General features: G+C 42.5%; 1 protein-coding gene across 50 annotated transcripts; it reads right to left on the reverse strand.

Annotated features, from left to right (window-relative positions):
• Positions 1-1,567: 1,567 nt before the first annotated feature.
• Positions 1,568-19,326, reverse strand: HNRNPA3 (heterogeneous nuclear ribonucleoprotein A3). 50 transcript variants are annotated; one of them, XR_005861291.2, is made up of 15 exons: positions 19,180-19,268; positions 15,611-15,722; positions 15,114-15,137; positions 11,199-11,321; positions 10,961-11,107; positions 10,672-10,882; positions 10,332-10,421; positions 10,163-10,270; positions 9,973-10,053; positions 8,677-8,823; positions 7,409-7,534; positions 7,244-7,315; positions 4,089-4,163; positions 2,140-2,234; positions 1,568-1,831 (listed from the first exon to the last, which is right to left on the reverse strand). XR_005861291.2 is itself a non-coding variant. In XM_025152378.3 (13 exons), the coding sequence occupies exons 2-12, from the start codon at positions 15,674-15,676 to the stop codon at positions 7,263-7,265; spliced, it is 1,176 nt and encodes a 391-aa protein (XP_025008146.1). In that variant the 5' UTR covers positions 15,677-15,722; positions 19,180-19,268; the 3' UTR covers positions 1,568-4,163; positions 7,244-7,262. The 50 variants fall into 50 exon arrangements, 30 of the variants coding, with proteins under 30 accessions (XP_025008146.1, XP_040559559.1, XP_040559556.1 ...); XR_006939798.1 differs by having other exon boundaries at positions 1,568-2,234; positions 19,251-19,326; XR_006939801.1 differs by lacking the exon at positions 2,140-2,234 and having other exon boundaries at positions 1,568-1,834; positions 10,163-10,255; positions 19,185-19,268.
• Positions 19,327-20,793: the final 1,467 nt, after the last annotated feature.

Consider the following 20,793-nt stretch of genomic DNA (forward strand, 5'->3'; position numbering starts at 1 on the left):
GTAGTTTGTTACACAGTGACTTGGGTCATTTACTCTTCAGGAAACTATACTGGTGCAACAAAGCAGCCAATTCTTGCCCCTAGGCACTGCAACAATCGCAAGCTCACACAAGGAGATGGGGAAAAAAAGGAAAAACATTCTAAGCTCAGCTGCTCCCAAGATCTGCAACATTCTTGGAAACACCAGGAATACTGCCCATCACATTCAGATGTTCGTTTCTGCACATGATATTTTTTGGTAAATAGAAACCCAGGTGACCTTACTTACACTTACCTTGTTTACCAACCTTCATGTTAATAGCACATGAGTCCATCCCCCTGCAGAGTCCTTGACATGCTCTAAAGGCAAGAGAACATCACTTTTTGGAGCAAATGCTCAATACCAATGGTTTAAAACCTGAAAGTCATGATTGACAGATTAAGCAGGTTTATTTGCTCTAGATAGAACAGCCAGTCACCAGGTAAACTAAATCAAAGATATCACAGTAGCATAGGGTATTTTTCTTGCTACCGCTGTTCAGCATGCCTGTATTGACTTTGAACGCAGTACTGACAAGGAAGGAAGACATCCTAAGGAGTCAACAAAACTGTCTGAAACACTAGAGGAACATGAGAATTCGGTGCCATTTAAAGCAAGATGATCTAAGGCATAACTGAGAATGGCAATTTTAAAGTATAAGCACTAAGAAAAAAATCATACTGAGCTATGGCCCTGGACTGACATTCAAGTGATACACAGTAGCTCTAACACAGGTACATCTCACTACAGCAGAGAACAGCAAGATGCCTCCCCCTTCCTCCCTCCCACCCCCTCCCATTATCCAGGTTATCAAGGGCTTGATAAGAAAACATTCTCTCTAGATGCAACATTAATATTTTAATCACAATTTGGGTATAAAAGAGACCTTGGTAAACCTCTGCCCTCCATTATAATTTGGTACTTATTTAGCACTAATGCAGAAGTCTAAGACAAACATTCTTACAGCCTCTGCAGGGTCTGCTGTGATACAGTTACTTACTCCATTACCAAGATGAAAAATATGATGAAGTGTGATAAAAAGAATACAGTTAATGTAGAAATCCTGTTTGAATTCCACCTAGCAAAAAGTCAGTCTGAAGTAACTCAGACCACAACATACATTCAATGCAAAGCCAAACTTTCCCCATCACAAACACAATGGTGTTTGTACTTACAACACCAAACATTAAGGCAGCAATATTCTGTATTAGATCATTGAAGTCTACATGAAAACATCAGGTTGCACGTCTTTCATTTTGTGATCACAACCAAGGAACAGGATGTGCTCCCAAACCTGGGACTGACCAGTGACACTGCCACATCATGTAGATTCTCACACATTGACAAGCCTCCACATGGAGACCTTTTGTTTCTTGGTCAAATCATTCCATTGCAAAGCCATTACAACTAAAGCTCAGGTGCTGAGTTGAATCAAAGTTAATTTCTGACTTGCAGAACCCGGTTGGAACAATGATCCCACCGCTGCATTGCAGTAGTTTGAGATTACTTCATACTCCTCTCAGCGCTAAACAAAAGTGATGGCAACACATTTCAGATTGTGAGTCATTTGACAGCATACACTTTATTTTGATACAAAAATGAAATATTTTAACATTTCAATCCATTATGGACTATACTGAAATTTTTCATTTCCGTATTTTTGAACTTGTTTAAGGACAAGGTTCAGACATCACCATACTAGCACCATTGCTCTTGAAGTCTTTGCCAGTTATTTTAGTATGTTATTCTGTTTCCAATCTTGCGGTATTATCTTCTACATGAAGGTCACTGTTCTTCTACGGAGATACCTGGATTACTTTAGATGAGGAAAAAGCTAATCTTAGACAGAGATGTCAACCTGTAGCACCCACAGCAGAAAAAGAATATCAGATATCTGCATTTTTGTGACACTCAGGATCTTTCATGCTTCACACAAGATACAAATATTTGTCAGAGATCACAGACTGGTATCTGAATACTCCACTGTAATGCAGACAGTCTGTGAATAAAAGGTAATGTCTTAAATACAGGAAGCAATACCAGTAAGTCAGTACATCACACAAGCGATACTTGGAAGAGGAGCAGCATTCCCATTCCCATATTAAAATATTTAAAGGATATCAAAGTTAAGATGCTGTGTTGTTTCAGTATTGTCTAATAACAGTTAATCACATCTGCATCAGCCTGGGCTCATTTTAGGGAAATACGTTTACTACCTGGAAGGACAAATTGCTTTCAAGTTAACATACAGCTTTAGGTGTTTAATAAGTTTCTACAGAACTGCAGTATTGGGACCAACACTTTGCAACTTGATTTTCACATCCTTGCATCTCCATTTACAGCTGCTAAAGAAAAAAGCTAGCCATGAAATAAGGTTCTTAACTCTTGGAAGTGTCTCTTGAGCAAAGATACGCCTGATCAAATATTCCCTAAGGATCTGATCATCTTTGAGAACTTTTATTTCTGAAAAACAACAAAAACCAATGGGGTATGAGCAAATGAAGCCAATCAATCTAATAAGAGTATTATAAAATGAAATGCAAAAGTAACTTGAGGAGTATCTTCTTGCACAGACAGTGCAAAAAAGCCTGAAGAGCACAGTATGGAAGGGTAAGGCTTTACTAGGGCCAGTGTATTGAGTAATGGGATGCAAGCTAGACATTTTTGTTAAAACTTACTCATTTTTCCAAGATGTCTGTTTTTAAAAGATTGCAACACTTCCCCTTCCTCTAATGGGCAAATACCTTTCTACAAACTGAGTACATGAATGCTTTCCCTGGCGATTTGTGGCACTGAGTGACTACATCAGCTCAGAAGGGCAACGCTGCATAGCAGAGACAAAAATAAGGTTTTTAACCTCTAGTTAACACAGTAAGCAAGTCAACTAAGCAACAGGCTACCTAGTATACTATACTAAGGAGACTGTGATCTCACTATAACGGGGTTAATTCTGGCTCAAGCCTAAGTAAAAACATGTCAGCATTTTATTTAAGTATATACTCACTATGAGATTTCCATTTAGTAATTATCTCCTGATGATATGAAATTCGCACACTACCCTTGTAACAATACTTCAAGTTAACCTCTGGTTGTACGTGTTCCAACATAAAGTTTGCTTTCTAGCTGTTCAGACAGCCACTAGCAAGTTCAGCTACTGTAATCAGTCTGCAATATGGCCAAGCCCTGAACTGCACATATTCCATTTGCCTTGAGTAAGTTAAGCAGAACAAACACTAAAATAGACTTCGCAGAAATACTGCCAAGATGCAAAGAGGTACTGAGAAGTTCAAATAGTTAACTGCTATCCAGAGGACTTTTTCAATTATAGACTCTTACAGGTATGGGATGCAGTCCTGGGACACAGCAGAATAGGAAATACACATTCCAAGAGTTAAAAAACCCCCATGCAAAATAAATAAATTAAAAAATTAAAAAAAAAAAATCCATGAATTGATTTCATTGCTATTTATCCATTTACAGTGGTGCTTTCAGCTGAGTATCGCTTTAAGATATTAGCCTCCACTGGCCTACCCTGCAAGCACAGAAACATCGGAAAGGGAACTCTTATCTTTACATTGAAGTACAACCTCGCTTGGTAAGGCAAGGCATTCATTAGGAGGGAAAACCACTGATCAAATAATTGCAGAATGTCTTTATGTCAATTAGAGCTTCAGTAAAGCACAGACTACTTTGGACTGTGATGAACAGCTTACATATGATAGCCCTTCCATGGCAACACTGGGTTTCAAGAACATGTTTTCAAAAAAAAAAAAAAAGACAGACAGACAGTGCACTCCTAATGGTAATTAAAGCACAAATTTAAAACCATTTATCATTTCTGTTTTGTTGATCTCTGACATAGCATTATTGTACCTGCCAGGAATGGAAGATTCTTGAATAGCAATAATGTCAGCCAACACCCCTAATCCAGAACAAGAGACAGCGGATGACATACTTTGGAACGCTTGCTCCTTTATACTTAAAGCTTTCCCTGCTACCAGAAGGCTGGTCAAGGAAAGCCTAGAAGGAAATAAGCAATAAACACGTTTTACTATGCACTACAATCTTACCCAGTCAGAAACCTTCAATTGAAGAGGATGTGCAAGACATTCCCCATTTTGTCAAGCAGCAGCTTCTCATTCAACCTGAAAATTAAAGAAATTACTCTTACCTTGTTTTCAAAACCTCCAACCACTCTTTTTAATTCATGAAAAATTTTAAAGGCAAACCTTACCTATGCTCATTGCCCTTCCTTTCAGGTCTAAATGCTAGACCTATTGATTTTGAGTCAACTCAAGTAGCTATCACTCAAGGAGGTTCCAAAAGGTGAAGAACTCTTGCTAGACTTTCTTCGATATTTCAGCTGTGATAAGCAGATTTAACTAGACTTTGGAAAGCTGCTCACTATCAGCACAGTATCTTATGCCTTCACTTTTCTGGAAGTTGAAGCTGTCGCTCCTGCTGCCTTGTCATTCTTTAATTATGCTGACTTCTCCATACTCAAAAGGCTGCTGAAGTCCTTCCTGTCTTAGGGTCTCCTTAACAAAGTACGGATCAAAGAAGTACATCCTAGGTTCTTTAAAACCGGTTAATCACTGTCCTCACAGCTTACACTTTTCCACATCACAAACAACAGCTAAGCTACCCCACCCACCTACACAGCGGTCACTTACACACTCCATCTCTTAAAAGGTTGCATACAGATCTTGTTCATAAAGTTTATTATGACACTATTTTTCAAAGTTAACATTGTTGTCACAGTACAGCTACAAGAGGCCCTGTTAAAAAGAACACTGTCAATACATTCTAAAACTTTCAGAAATACCATATCCATTTTCAGAAGGGACATCGACCCCATTCTCCAGTTGTCCCTGCAACCAGATGCAGGCCCCAGTTACAAATCTACACAGCTTCTAAGTGTAGCAACGTACAAAGCAAGTCAGCAGTTGGGTGGCTCACTCCCTAGGGAGATGGTTTAGTTTTTCGTGTGTTTTCAAACTCCGAGTGGGTTGTTTAAAAAGATGCCTTTATTGAAATACAGCCTTCCCCCACCCGCCCTCCCCACAAGCCCAAATTATGTACAACAACAAAACGTTCACTGCATCGGCAATTCTCGCTTTTAAGTTAGAGATAGTTTAAAACGCCACAGAAAAGAATAAGCAGACTTTGCAAATCCAGTTTGGAGGCTAACATCTTGACAGTGGTTCCTTGTTTTAGTGTACTGCAGTCTAAATACACTCAATAACAGTGTTCAAATAACATCGTTTAATTTTTTTTTTTTCCAAGCAACACACTCATTTTTCTAATAACTTCTTAAAATTATATTAATATGACTGATTATGCCTTAAGCCATTTCATACATCTTTGCAGATTCATTCCTACACTGGAATTGCATTTACCTTATACTGCACATTGACCCAGAAGTGAAACAGGTGTAATTTCCAATATCACATATTGTCAAGTGTCTGAACATTTCTTCTATTGACTGTGTCCCTACTCTTCTGAGTCTCAATTGTCAGAAAGCACTGTCCTGGCAATAGTTGAGAGAGAAGTGGCATCAGCTGAGAAAAGCAGAGATCGTATTGCCTTAATTTGGAGTTCAGTAATGAGAATTGAGTACAATTTCTAGCCAGATGTGCTGATAAGATTTGCTACTCCAGTGCATCAAATCAAACTGTAAAACACTATCGTTCTACCTCCGGAAATTTAAAACTGTACCATTCTATGCTGTGGGAAGCATTACTGGTCAGTAAAATATAACTAGATTGTGTTTTGTTTCGTTCTCAAGCTCTTACCTGAGCTTAGATATTCGTAAGGGAAAAAGCTTGAAAGCTATGCTACTTAGAGCCCATCGTGAACGGGCTTCTGGAACGCCATTACCTGGGACTGTCAGTGATTACACCTGTGCTACCCTTGGCTCCCAGTCAGATGAATGTGTCCAGAAAATTGCCTAGGGTGCATGCAAGAAAGTATATAGCCATTAAGTTATTTAGGAACATACCTATTACTCTCGCTATGATGCCTCATTTAATTGAAACAGCACAGTCCGGTGTGAGGGAGAGGGGAGAGGGGAGAAAGGAAGGGGATGAAAATCCCAAGCCACCCTCCCCAAGGTATAGTTTTATTGAAACAGAATCATTGTATATCCCAAGGAAACAGGCACTTGATTCCCACCCCACCTTAACTTCTCGGGAATTACAATAAATAAAAAGGTAAAAAGCAAATGTCTTTTTCTCTTCACCCAGAACTTCAGCAACTGCAGTTATCCCTTATACATCTCAAATGAGACTGGAGACAGCTTGAATGTGACTAAAGTTGGTCTTGTTAAAATATTTATCATGCCTTATTTTCTTGAAGCGCTACTACTAATACAGAACTACAAATTAAAAAAATATGCACAAACCAAAAAGTAATTTGAAATTTTCATTTGAAGGTAAAGCTTAGTTCTATAATTCACAAACACTAATTTGAGTAACTCAATCCTAGTTATACATCTAAACAAACTATAATGCAACATACAGATGTTCTCCCTCTGTATGCCTATGTAACTCTTATCAATGACAGTTACATATATACACTGAGACTAGACCCCTTAAGACTGCAAATCAATAGGTGTTTCTATTGTTAACTTTAAATTAATACAAAATAGTAATTGAGAAATGCATTAATCTTCTCTACTAACAAGGAAACACCCTAAACTACATTTTATTTCTGTTATAGAGTTCTCTGTACCAAATGTGGAAGAACTGAACTACACAAATATTGAAAAGTTAAAAATTCCTTAATTTGTTTATTCCTGGTACCACTACCACAATTTACAGGGCAATATACCTGATGTAATGGGAAAATAAAAAGAAAAAAGAAAGACAAAGCTACAACAGATAAAGACCTCAGGAATGTACATCTAATCGACACTACATTGCATTAATCAATAGCTGCACTTTTTGCAAACTGTGGCTATGACAGTCCTGAACAAGAAGGGTTTCCTGTTTAAGCTGCAGTAACTTTTCTGACTATGGATCATCGTTCCTTCTGTGGCAGATTTTACAGTTCCTCTAATGCATTTGGGACGACTGTCTCAAAGTAACCTGCAGCTTTCCTGACAACTCCTCGCTCTCTCTCCTGCTAAGAACTGTAGCCTGTTGAATACAGGATAAGAAAATTATTACTCTCAGTGAACAGTTGCACATCATTCATCATCATTAGAAATATGCATTACACCTACCCTTTTTCTGGTAGCATTTTTAGAATCTTCTACCACCATAGCCCCCACTTCCACTTCCAGATCCATAACCACCTGCACAAAAAACAAAACACAGTACATATTGAAACATAAGAAATACCGAGCAAGTTTAAACAAAGGGGGTTTTTTGTACAGAAACATATTTACCACCATAGGGACTGCCTGAACTTCTACCACCAAAACTGCCACCACCTTTCATGGGACCGTAATTGGACTGCTGCTGTCCACTGTAGTTACCAAAGTCATTGTAGTTTCCACTGCCTCCATAATTACCTGAAATAAATTCACGAAGTTCATGAAACTCTGACATTCAGTGTAAACTGCAACAGCTATTTCAAACAATTTATAATAGACTTGCAAGCACTGAGCACGCTACCTCTACTTGCAATGCACATATGACAGCAAAACCCTTAGCATTCCCAAGATGAGAAGTCGGTATATCACTGAAGAAGAAAAATAGCAGGCTATCTTACAAAGTTCATACAGGTTTGAGTAGCAATTTGAAATTAACATGGTAGGCCAAAGTTAATGCCTCCCAACTCAGATAAACACTCCGGTTTCACCATCATTCTTCCACTGTTCAGTGCTCTGTACGTGACAATCCCATAAACTACAAGCCAAGAGCAATTTTTATTTGCTGTAAAAAGTGATAAAACTGTAATGAGCGCATAAATACCCCAGAAGGTATTCGTAACTGTGCAGTAGATTTTGCAGCTTAGCCCCCTCAACTCGCACTGAGTCCTTGCATGTTCCTACTGCTTCTTCCCCAAAAAATTCTAGTAAAGAACCACGCATGTTTTAGTGTTTGTGGTATACCCTGACAAGAAACACGTCATTGAAGGCCTCTCCAGAAGCAATCACAGATTTAGAAACTAACCATATCATTTTGAAACTCCTGCAAAGATATTAACACTGACAACACAGAATAAGAACATGGCTGAACTGATTTTACAGGACACAGCTAGACTTCTGTTTTATGCCTTCCATGCCATCCAGGGTTTACACTTGCTAGTGCTGTAAAACAGCCACGTAATAACGTGGTTCCTGGTTATTTCAAAAGGCAAAATAGGCCAAAGAACTGCTCTTATAAAAATTGAGGAACCTCATTTCACAACCAGACAATAAAGCTTCCATAAACATAAGACATTTAGTCCTCACAAAGGAGGACACGATCCACGTGGTACAAACTGATACCCAACGGCATATTTCAATTGGACAAAAACTGAAGTTCTCCTACTCTACCTCCACACGTTTACAGCAGCTACTCTGTGAAAATTAAGTTCCAAGCAAATTAGTGTTGCATAATTTAATCAAAGTTGATCCAGAGGGAGGAGAATTGTGTAACACAGCATTCTGCACTATCCTACTCAGACCTGAATGAGAAAAGGGTCAGCTAATTTGAGCTAGCATCTTACCACCTCCAAAATTGCCTCCTTCATTGTAGCCATCATATCCTCCTCCTCCACCTCCATATCCACCACCTGGGTTTCCATATCCTGGTCCTCCACCACCACCATAACCCCCTCTGCTGCCATAGCCAGGACCACCTCCATAGTTGCCACCTTTGAATACAAGAAGAGACAAACTAAGCACATCACAGCAAAATACCAGTAAGAGAAGGTCCACTAAAAAAAAAAAAGCTAAAAAGGCACACAAACACACACACACAAATCTCCCACAATGCTTCTCCCACACTGTGCTCATTATTGTTGAATCATTTAACCAAACTATTTAATCCAAACAAAAGAAAATCATTATTATTATTATTATTAATTCAGATAACTTTCACCACCACACATCACACTCTTTGCAGAAGTGGCTGTCACTGCTGCCACTCTTTATTCCTCCGAACTGAGATTACTCAGTAGACAGAGCCATCAAAAGAATTCAGTTTACAGATTTTACCTAGATAATAAGTGTCCAACCACTTGGCTTGCCTGGGCTGCATTGACTGATGAGGAATTGCCCAGGGCTGATGTTCTGGCCGTTGCCATGATAACACAGCAGCAAGGGCTAATTCCTAGCTGTCCCTGGCCACGTGCAGCCTGCAGGCCACTGGCTGGACACACTTCATCTAGACATAGCTTTATTTAGACTAGTGTTAAAAGTTACTAGATGACTTTAAAAAAAATAATAATAATTCAAGTCACCAAGAGAGTAACTGAGACTTAACGATCTCAGACATACCAATGAAGTTAATTGTGAACTGTGAAACTGGCCCAAAAGAAGTCAGTACTGTTTCTGCTTGCAGAATCAAGACACGATTAACTCCGTGCTACTTCTCTCATCCCCTCTTCCCGCATAAAAATGAGATCACCATAGCTGTTTGACAACTTGCACAGCTCTCTTCAGATCTATTTTGGATACTCATACATTATGAAAAAGACAGTGATCAACATCTTACAGTTGACCAAAAAGCTGATGGTCACCGCTTTTAGTTTTAGTCATCCCAAGTGACACCAGAAACTTCTTTTAACTGTTCACAGTGATGGCTGATCAAGAACTACAAGCTACTGCATTGAGCTCGTGACATGAGAGTATTTTTTTTTTCGCCCATTATTTTGAAGGGGAGACAAATCTCAACTCTTCACAGCACTACAATGTACAGAACATGACCAAAGCAGACTTCACGTCCAAGGCAGAGAGAGCTGAGACTTAAAGCAGCCTAACGTGGGGGAAGGAGAGATGGGGAGATGCAGCAATATACTCACCATCACCAAATCCGTTGTATCCATCACCACCCCCAAAGCTTCCTCTGCTCCCACCACCGCCACCACCACCCCCATAGCCTCCTGGAACACAAAACAGATGAGGTCATTGGCTTAAATACTCAGCACGTGTTCAGGAAAACAGACACGAGCAGAGCAGAAATCGCACCCTAGAAACATCTCAGTAATTTACCTCTTCCACCAAAGTTTCCTCCTCGGCCAAAGTTTCCTCCACCACCTCCAAAATTTCCACGACCCATGAAGTTGCCTGAACCACCCCCACGACCTGAAAAGTATTTTACTTTAATTACATTAATTGAAAACCAGTTATGTACAATAACTCTGCATAACTATATACTTACCTCTCTGAGAGCTGGCAGTCTGCATCTCTTGTTTTGAGAGTGCTTTTTTCACTTCACAGTTATGACCATTTATAGTATGGTATTTCTGAACTAGAGAAAAACGTGAAGCAGGATAGAGTTAGAATAATTTCAAACAACTGAAAGCAGTGAGCTGTACAACTCTTAAGTAGCTACTGTAAGACATGGCCACACTTTTCACAGGAACATTAAATCTACCTCATCTCTTACTACAGTCCGAGTAGTTAATCATGCCAATATCTTATACTCCATGAACAGTTTTTTTGGAAGGTTAAGCTGCACTTTTATTCTCTAAGTCCCTTCCCACTAAGCAATTACATACCAACAATTTTATCAACTGTATCGTGATCATCAAAAGTTACAAAAGCGAAGCCTCTTTTCTTTCCACTTTGTCTGTCTTCCATGACTTCTATCGTTTCGATCTTGCCATATTTTTCAAAGTACTCCCTTAAATTATATTCTTCTGTATCTTCTTTAATGCCACCAACAAATATTTTCTTTACTGTGAGATGCGCCCCAGGCTTTACAGAATCCTGCAACACCAACAATTACATTGAGCCTCTTAAGTAAGTAGAGAGGAAGAAGTAAGTTCAACAAAAACCCTAACTTACCTCCCTTGAAACTGCTCTCTTTGGTTCAACCACACGTCCATCCACCTTATGTGGTCGAGCGCTCATGGCCGCATCCACCTCTTCCACGCAAGAGTAAGTAACAAAGCCAAAGCCTCTGGAACGTTTTGTTTGTGGGTCTCTCATCACCTAAAAACATAGGGGAGTACTCTGCATTTCTGTACTAGATTAAGTACCTATACGTCCTTTCAAAAGCACAAACTAATTTTGGACACTTTACCACACAGTCCGTGAGTGTGCCCCATTTTTCAAAGTGCTCTCTCAAGCTATCATCTGTTGTTTCAAAGCTCAGACCTCCAATGAACAGCTTTCTCAACTGCTCTGGCTCCTTAGGCTCATGGCCCTACAAAAATAAAAAAAATAAAATAGACATTTTGAATACAAACAACAGAATTAAAATTCCACAGCATTACTAAAACTTATCTGTGCACATAACTACAAATAGGTCGAACGCATTAACATAATGTTTCTAAGGATTGTAGACAGCAGCACAGTTAAGTTCAACACTTAATGAAGTGTGATTTTAATTAAAACGGCAGCTAACAACTTCAGAATGCTCAAATGCAAACAACAGTAAAGAGATCTCAATATACTAAGTAGCTTGCTTCCTTCCTTCCTCCATGGAAATGCATTCATTTTATGCCTATCCTATACTGGAGTTGCATATTGTTCTGGAGGGATCAGCAATGAAGCACTGCTAGATAAAAGGAAGCTCTAACACTTCATGAAGCAGAACTGCAAGAAGCTATCAAAAAATTAGGATTGCAGCATACAAACAGGGTAAAAGAAAAAGTTATTGTTCAAATTCAACACCTCGTGTTTGGGAACATTTGTATTCAAACCCTTTTGAAAATGTACACATTTGGAAGAAGATTTGTCAACTCTTAATTCCTTAGAATTACAGATTTTGTTCTTGGGTAACTATTAGCTGAGCACACGCAAGCAAAAAAAAGTAGAAGTAAGTCATGGTTTTCAGTTTTACCTCTTAAATGTAAATTGACTTTTGTCCTACAGAAAAAAAAGACTAATGAATAACCAAGGATGGGGAGAACAAGTCAAGCAGGACTTGTTCCTTAGCAAAAAGTTAAAAGAAACTTGAGTTGAACTGAAGCTCTTGATGGCATCATCTACACGTGATTAGTCACATTTTAAAACAAGCTGATTTTCAAGCCCAGCCTTCCAAAGAAAAAATAAAGTGGGCCTGTAAGTGCCTTCGTGTTTCTGCTTTCTTTTAGTGTTACACAGTATACAGGGCAGGAAATAGCCCTGCACATCTGAAAGGAGTTCGCAAAAAATCATTTACAACTTTCTCTCATCCCCAAGACAAAGCAGTCTTCTAACAAGTAATCACATTAAAGTCTTATTCTGCAATCTGGTATCTTCACAAGTGCAAGACACTTCCCAGCAAGGTGCCGGCTGGCTGTGCTGCTGGCTACACCAGCACACCACTTCAATTCTGCAGTAGTAACGTACAATGGGCTTCACTGTTCCCATTGCGGTGGTCTAAGCTGACTACAAGCAGCATAATCCTCAGGCATGAACTACATAAAACTAGCCACAGACTTGTAATATTGAAGCAGTCTTGCCTCAAGCCTGCAAGTGAAGTGCTTTAGCTTCTGCCAGTTTAAATAAGGAAGATGCTAGTGCAAGAGCTGGTCAGAAAAACCTTGAGTGCTACACAACCACTCTACAGAGCAGAATGGAGCAATACTTCGCAAAAGAGAACTTCAGAATTATATGCAGCTTTAAAGGTCCGTTGTATTATAGCTGTTGGGCTGTACTGCAGGAAACTGTGCCTACGATTGTGAGAAGCCATCTGGGATGTAGATCCTTCAGCACAAAAGCAAGCTCCAGCATTTTCACTAACAAGTTTTAGTCTGAGGCACCAGCTTCATTACTACACGATTGTATCAACAGCCAACAGACCACGGCCTCTTGGCTAAAGTTAAAACTTCTTTCCTAAGTGGTACAGACTACAAAAGTATGATTTAAAAAATCTCCCTTTAAATTACAGGAAAACTTAAACTCTTGAAGGGTTAACACACTGCATGCAGAAGGTGCTCTAGGGTAAGCGAAACACCGTTCTCTGTTACTAACTGCATTTCTTTGTAGCTACTTAATTTTTAGCTGGGTATTTTAAAGCTGGGATTTTTAAGTGTTTTGAATGCTCATAATACGAGGAATCAATTCTGTTAAGTTCACTACTTTGATGAACTTAGACTTCTCCAAAACCAGAAACCCATAAACCAGACTTTACGTTGTTCTCTAAGACTACTTAAGGCCGTGTAGTTGTCAAACAACAACTCAGATCATTTCCACCTTAAAAGAATGACCACAGAACTCCAGGTCACTCCTGAAAGGAAAATCAAACCCTTCTCTCTATTTTTATTCCATGAAAATGAACGGCTGCTCTTATATAGGGGAAAAAACCCCACTTGCAGTTAACTTCTCTCTTCCACCAGAGATTATTTTCCTCAGAATAAATCTGTGTCAGAGGATCTCTAAAGAAACAGAAGGCAGTACTTTGTAGCGATGAGCTACTTTTCAGGCATTTTGTTCTCACAGGGGATAGGTATCTCAGGCTCTCAGCATGCTGTTCTGTCACGCATGATGCTATCTCGCGATCCTTCCGCTAAGAACCAGTCACAATAGCAGTCTCTGGGTAGCAAATGTGACACCCCTCCCCCTCAGCAGCGTGCTGCTCCCGCAGCTCCCTCCCACACAGCGCCGCAGACCCGCACGCCATTTTGCAGGTCCTTCAGGGAGGGGGTGGGGGTGGCAGCGCCGTGCCTGCCTGCAGCTAGCAACCGGGAAAGAGACTTCATTTCTCCACCTAAGCACTTTAAAGGCTTTCTCTAAGAAACTGATACGCTCTGAGGAGGCGGGGAGCCCTCATTCCTGCCGTGACTACCTACTTTCTCCTCGAGCCCAAGCCCTACACGGCGCAGGCCGCCTCCATTTTGTGAGCCATCTGCCCGCTGCACTCAATATGGAGCCGGAGGGGCAGGGCCAAGGCACAGCGGGAGCACGCAGGCGCAGTGGCGCCACCCAGCCACGTCCCAGCACTGCTGCGGCACCGGCACCCAGACTGATGGGTGGGGGTTGGGCTGCCCCTGCAGGCAGACAGCAGCGAGAGAGGCTGGCTTTTCTTCTATTTTTATTCGGGAGGGAGCATCTGGATCGCTCTGCGTTTTTCTTCCATGATCAAAATCAAATTACACACTCCTTGTAGCCCACATGAAATCACGAATACTTGGCTCAGTCTACGTGTAACTTTCTTGGAAGAAAGGATGGCAATGAGCAGCACCTTGCGATGCCTGTAGAAATCCTAAGCTTTCCTAACATCCCATTTTTTTTAAACAACAGCGCTGCAGATACATGACTACTTTTTGAGTTTAGCCTTTAGGAATCCTAGCTTTCACACAGCACGGCTTTGCCCACTCAGTGCTCTGTAGCCGGGGGGCTCTACAGGCTCTCTTGCACATGGCAACGTCCCCTGCACTGCACCTCTGCACGGGAGCTAACAGGAGCTCATCTGCAGCTCCACCCGCACAGTGGGACTGCAGCCCAACGCCTGGCCGCCTCCTGGGACTGAAAGCCCGCAGACAACTTTCTCGGCAACACATTTTCTCTAGAAACTTAATAACCTGTAGGTGCGTTCCAGGCTCATTGTAGGCAGCTGAGGACCTGTGATACATTCTATCCCAAGTCCAGCAGCAGCAGACAGCTGCGAGGTTCATTGCAGGAGGACTTCACACACAATTCTTCAATACAAAGTAACCATACGCTACCGGATAAATGTAACTAGGAAAAGGGTTTTTTTTGTTTGTTTAAGGGTGTACTGCCTCCCTCTCAACATGACAGTGGCATATGGGCACCAGAGAAACATGGGTTCAGCTAGCTAAACTATTCAGTCACCCTGGAAAAGTAACGTTAGAAGGCAAATACATGAAAACGCACAATCAAAAAGTCTCAGTGATAAGCCACACAAGCATTATTTAATACCCTCTTTGCTGATCTTAAGATTTTCTGAAGGGTATCAAGATTCCCCCCCCTCCCGTTTCCACACCCTGCCCCAAAGTAACTAGCTCCCATCCTCCCAGAACAGACCCACCATCTTCTCTATACTACGCACCTTATTCAGTCTACGGTATTTCTGCTAGAAGCAAAAGAAAACAGTTATTTTTACTTAGTACAGCCTCGCTTTCATTTGCAGTGACTAACAGGCAACCATTTTTATTAAAAAAGAACCTGTCTTCAATCCCACTAAAAACAAGACCGTGAAGATAGGAAAGAATCGAGTTCCTGTCAGTATTCTGAGGAGGTATGAATTTCTTAAAATAAATAAAAAAAATACTAACTACACCTTTAGTCGCAAGCATTCATTTAATCAGCTTTGTTATAACATAACTAGGAAAGCAAAACTTCCCCACTATGCTCAAAATCCCACCCCTTAAAGCTCTAAGTAACATACAGCATTTTACAGTTATTCTGCTACTATAAGGCTGAAAAAGGTAGAAGTTGTTCTGAATTAATGCTCAGACAGAACCAGTTAGGTTCTACTTTTTCTGTTTTTAAATCTCTTCCCCGTAAAGCTACTTTATTATAACTAAAAAAAGGCAATCCTCTCACCTGTGATGATCGTCTTCCTTTTCTCTTGTAATCTTCCACCTCTCTCTCTTCCTTAATAGCAGCCATTTTGGAAGGGTACTCTAACTCGGCCTTTCTTTTAGATCTAGGAAACCTAGAAAACAGGTTGGATAAGTCAGTACTCACCCCAGTTCCTACGAAGCAGGGCCTTCTCTGGCTGCAATGCACAGGTACGTCTTTACAGGAGAGGAGATGGAAAAGGGTAAAAGTGGAAAAAATGCAATCATTTCCAAGGGTAAAAATCCTCAGCCTACGTCACCCAGGAGTTGCTGCACAAAGCACAGCAGCTACCTGATGAAGGTGTTTTACAACCGCTGGAATAACGAGGCGCAACAGAAGGCAAAACAGTGCGATTCTCCGCAGAGCATCACTTATGGCAAATACTGTCTTACATAACTACCATGAACAGGTCTCCTACTTCAACAGGCAAACCCTACACCTCCAGATTTTAAATCTTTCTTATTGCAAAAAAACCTATTGTAAATAATACTTACTAAAATTATTATCTTGCACATGACCTACTGTATCAGTAATCTGGGATCCCACCAACTGAAGGATGTAAAATAGTTTCTGTGCTGCAAAATATTTTCCACTAACACCAGTGGAAGAATCCTTTCGTGATTCTATTCTCGCATAACCAGAAATGCCAACAGCTGATCCTCAGGAATCTGCAGCACTGGTCATCTGCATTACTTCCCTTGCAAATGGTATATTTCATTATAATTCTGTACTCTACACTCGCATGCCCAATTTGTACCAATGAATGTTAATGAAGTTACACATCATCACAAAAAGCAAGCACTTCAGCAGACAAACTCAGTGAGTGCCTCTCTATGGAAGCGCTCAAACAAACAAGCAAACAGTCACATTCCCCATAACCTTTATCATTTCAAGCTTCCTCAAGATCGTTAAGTCGCTCAGCTTCTCTTACTACGCTGTTTCAACCTTTGGCAGGAATTTCTTACTACTTCAGATGCGCCTTGAAACTTATTACAGTAGCCAAAGTAGTTACCTAAATAATATGCTACTGTAAAACCACACTTGTGCTGCTTTCAAATAATCTATGCTGACAAGATTAGGTATATTGTTTGTAACTGTTCAAACGTTGCGTTGGTCTCCTCTGCTTTTCATGTTTTATTCCTGCAAATATTGCAGAGAGAAAAGCAGGTAGGTCCTAATTTATGTTACACTACAATTAAATAATTTTCATCCTGAATATAATTCCACATTTAAAGCCAAACTAAGCTTAAATTAAGATCTTAATATTGAGCCCAACTGCGAAATGATGAGTACAAAGATTTAATGTCTTAACAACTTCCAAGTTTCAGGAAGTAAAATCAAGGCATGTGTATTAACTTGAGTTAAACCTGTCCTTGAGATCCTTCAAATAGGTCCATTTAGTTGATAATACTTAGCACCCTGATGTCTGCTGGGCCGTTCAATTCCTCAAATCCCAAATGCATCTCCTGGAACTATTTGGGGAAAAAAAGGGAAAAGTCTGGATATTTTCTGGAGTAACCTAAAGTATGCAATTCCCCTGATTTTGCCACCTGCTTTCCCCAGTGGGGCTACATACCAACCAACATATAGCACACAGTGATGATGGGCAGAAGATAATTACTGCCTTATTGGTGAATACTGTGAGCTGAAGTGGAATAAAGCCCTCTACAGCCTCAATTCCACTCTATCTCTGTAAATACTATTTTTTATAATTAGTATCAATGAAATATCAATAGTTTTAAAATATTCAGTACGTTTTTATCTACTGAATTTAACCGCCATTGAAGAGACAAGTACTATTATAGCAGAGGGGAAACTGATGTTCTCAAGACAAATCTCCTCCATTCACAAAACACTACAGAGATGTACTGGTGTTTTTTGTGTACAGACAAAGTTGGACCTCGTGTGCATATCACATATCTTGCCAAATCTAAGACTTAAGGCAGCAAATTAAGAGATTTTCAGTTCTAAGTGTGTTGGTACTTTATTCCCAATGCCAACAGGAATATCTGCTGGGAAAAAAAAAAAAGCACAAGATTTTAGCAAACTTTACTGAAGCGTGCTTTGAACTCATCATAGCTCCCCTTTGACAAACCGTTCAAGGGAATAAAACAATTGCTTACATGGAAAGCAGTTATTTTTAGCTGTTTTGCTAAGGGATCAGGTTTCTTTTCTGCTTTTAACATAGCAACAGAAAGTAGTGTGAGCTACTGGTTTCTCTGCTCTCAGTCCTACATAGGTTCCAGCTTGCCAGCAAGGGGACACAATGCCCAGATAGAACTCTGCACCATTTTTACTCACCATACTTTGGAACACTTAAGCTAAAAATTTACATTCTGAGGAGAACGGGGGAAAAAAAAGCAAGAAAGGGGACATCAGTACGCTGTTCCCCTCTGGTCAGGGTGCGGATCACCGCTTTAAGCTGGATTTGATCTTCACTTGAATGCAAGTTGAGAAAATGTGGAGCGTGGTTTGTGCAGGACTGCTTCTTTGTGCTGCCCACCGGGACCATGGCGGGATGCCACGGATGTCTGTGCGGTTCCAGCTGGGGGCATGCAGAAAGGGTAATGGCAATGACCCGGACTGCTGCTCTGCACTATGCCCCGGGTCCTCAGTGCTCACTGCAAGTGCTAAACACCCTCGGGATGGAGGAAGGGGGGTTGGGAGGGGAGAAGAAGCGCGGCTCCGTGTGCCATAACACGTCAGCGAGCAGCAGGACGAGACAGCAAGCGGCCTCCCCGCTTCAAAAGGCTTTTGCCCGGAAAAGGAGCGACTAAAAAGCGCCGCTAAAGCCCTGCTGCGGTTCTCAGCCACGCAGGAGGGCAGAACAAAGGCACGCTGATGCCTGGCTTCCGCTTCTCCCCACCCTCGCCTCAACTCGGCTCTAAGCTCCCGGCGCTCCCCGGGCACAGAATGGAGGCTGCGCTCCCCCCGCGCTCCGCAGCGCAGCGAAATGGCGGCCGAGCGCCGAGGGGCGGAAGCGCGGCCCTCCCGCAGCCTCCCGCTTCCTGCCCGCCGCCGCCATTGCGGCCGCCGCGCCACGGCGCGGGTAAAGGCGACCGTGGCGGTCGCGAGGAACTCGAGAGGCATCATTACGCTCCCCGTGCTCAAGCGCGGCGTTCCTGCGCGCCCAGGCAGCGTTATGAGCCCCTCCGCTGCCGCGGGGGGAAGAGGGAGGCCGCTCCCCGCCGCCATCCGGCCGGGCCGCCCCACTCCCCCCGCGCGGCGGGTATTACCTCCATTTTGTAAGCCCGCCCGCCCGCCCTCGCCCCATCAACATGGTGCCCAAAGAAAGGGGGGGAGGGGGAAGGTCACGTGGCGGGAAAGCGGGCTGGCAGCGGCGCGCGGCAAGAGCGAGACCGCGGCGGCGCGCGCGGCAGCCGTTAGCACGTTCTTCCCGCCGCCCCTCCCCCACCCGCGAGGCCGCCAGTCCCGGGCCGCGCGCGGAGAGGGCCCTTCCCGCCCAAACGGGGGCAGCACGAGAGAGCGCGGACCGGCCGAAGAAGGAAGGCGGGGAGAAGGAAAGAGAGTGCAATAAGAAAAGATATAACCGTGCCAGCGTTCAGCTCGGCGCCTTCCCGCCCCGCTCGGTCCCACGCCGGCGCTGGCCTGGCGCACTCACCGCCGCCCGCTGAGGGGTGGAGACGCAGCGCACAGCCGTTACTGGTGGCGTCGGGCGGGCACCGCCTCTTCCTCTCACGTAAGGGCGCACGGCTACCCGCCCCTGCCGGCTGCGTGGGGGTGCGGACTGTGAGGGGGAGGGGCGGTGGGAGCCTTAATGGGGCGGCTCGGCGTTCTCAATGGACAGCAGAGTGGGAGGGGCTGTGGTGATTCCGAGCTCTCCCTCAGGGCGTGCGCGAGGAGGGTGGAGTGTTCTGGGCGTTCCGAGTGAGGTGGTTCATTTCCGTACGTCGTTTTTTGTCCCGGAGGTAATGCCCGAAGGCTATGAAAACGTCCTGAAGCCGTTTAGCTCTCACCCGTGTAAGTGGGAGTGGGTTCAGGTTGAAAACAAAGCACACCCAGGCAGTAACTGCGGTGCGGTGAGCTGCTCCGCGCTTTTTTTTCTCATGTTGAAGGCGATGCAGAAGGGGGAAAAAAAGCACAGAAATGTCCTTCGTTCAGTTGTGCTCACACCCCCCTGTTCTATCGCAGGACCGGTCACTGCTCCAGAGCACTCATCTAACCCAGGTGGTTTTACCTTTAGTCTGCATTTCCTTCAGGGAAAAAAAGAACAAAGGCAAAAAGGAAAGCATCAGAGCCTGTTGTAATGCCTCTAAAATGAATTTCCTTTATGTGTAGAGATACATGCAGTAGGTTTAGAAATGTTCTCACCACTGCTGTATACCGATGTTGAAAGCTTTCAGAGCATAGCTGTGTTTTCATCTCTGTGAGGAGAGATGACTTCGTACAAAGTAACCCTCCTGGGTATCTCAGCATCCTCTACCTCCTCGTTGTGCTATAGCTAAGCCCATCTGTTTCTTATCTTCCTTTTCTCCTCAGACATATTGCCCAGTTGAACTTCTTTTTTACCCAAATAAAAATCTTAATAGAGGTGTCATTTATGTTCCTTGTTCTCTTGCCTTTGAATACTGCGAAGCAAACAACAGTACTGGCTAAATACGTGGCATAAAATACTTGTTAGTTCTGAAGATTATTGATGTGTTACACTGGAACTGCCTCACAATTTGAGGCATGCCTACGTTAGTCTGGTTGTTGTTTGTTTTGCACTTTGTGTCAATCAGGGAGCTGATTGTTTTGCAGCCTGACCTGGTTGCACAGCCACAGATAGATCGCGTCTGAGTTCTGTATTCATGATTGTCCTCCCCTACATATAATCAATTAGTATGCAATGTAATCACTGTATTTATTGTGTCCGTTATGCTGGAATAAAAGACAAACTAAGAGAAGCTTAGGGATGTTAGGGATAGAATACCACACCTGTGAGGACAGTGAGAGAGCTGGGGCTGTTCAGCCTGGAGAAGAGAAGGCCGCAAGGTGACCTGATAGCAGCCTTTCAATAACTGAAGGAAAAAAGGGGGCTGACTCTTCAGCAGGGTCTGTGGTGATAGAATAAAGGGAAATGGTTTCAAGCTTAAAGAGGGTAGATTTAGATTGGATATAAGAAAAAAGCCTTTTACAGTGAGAGTGCTGAGGCACTGGAATAG

This window comes from Gallus gallus, chromosome 7 (genome assembly GCF_016699485.2).
Source record: "Gallus gallus isolate bGalGal1 chromosome 7, bGalGal1.mat.broiler.GRCg7b, whole genome shotgun sequence".
NCBI lineage: Eukaryota > Metazoa > Chordata > Aves > Galliformes > Phasianidae > Gallus > Gallus gallus.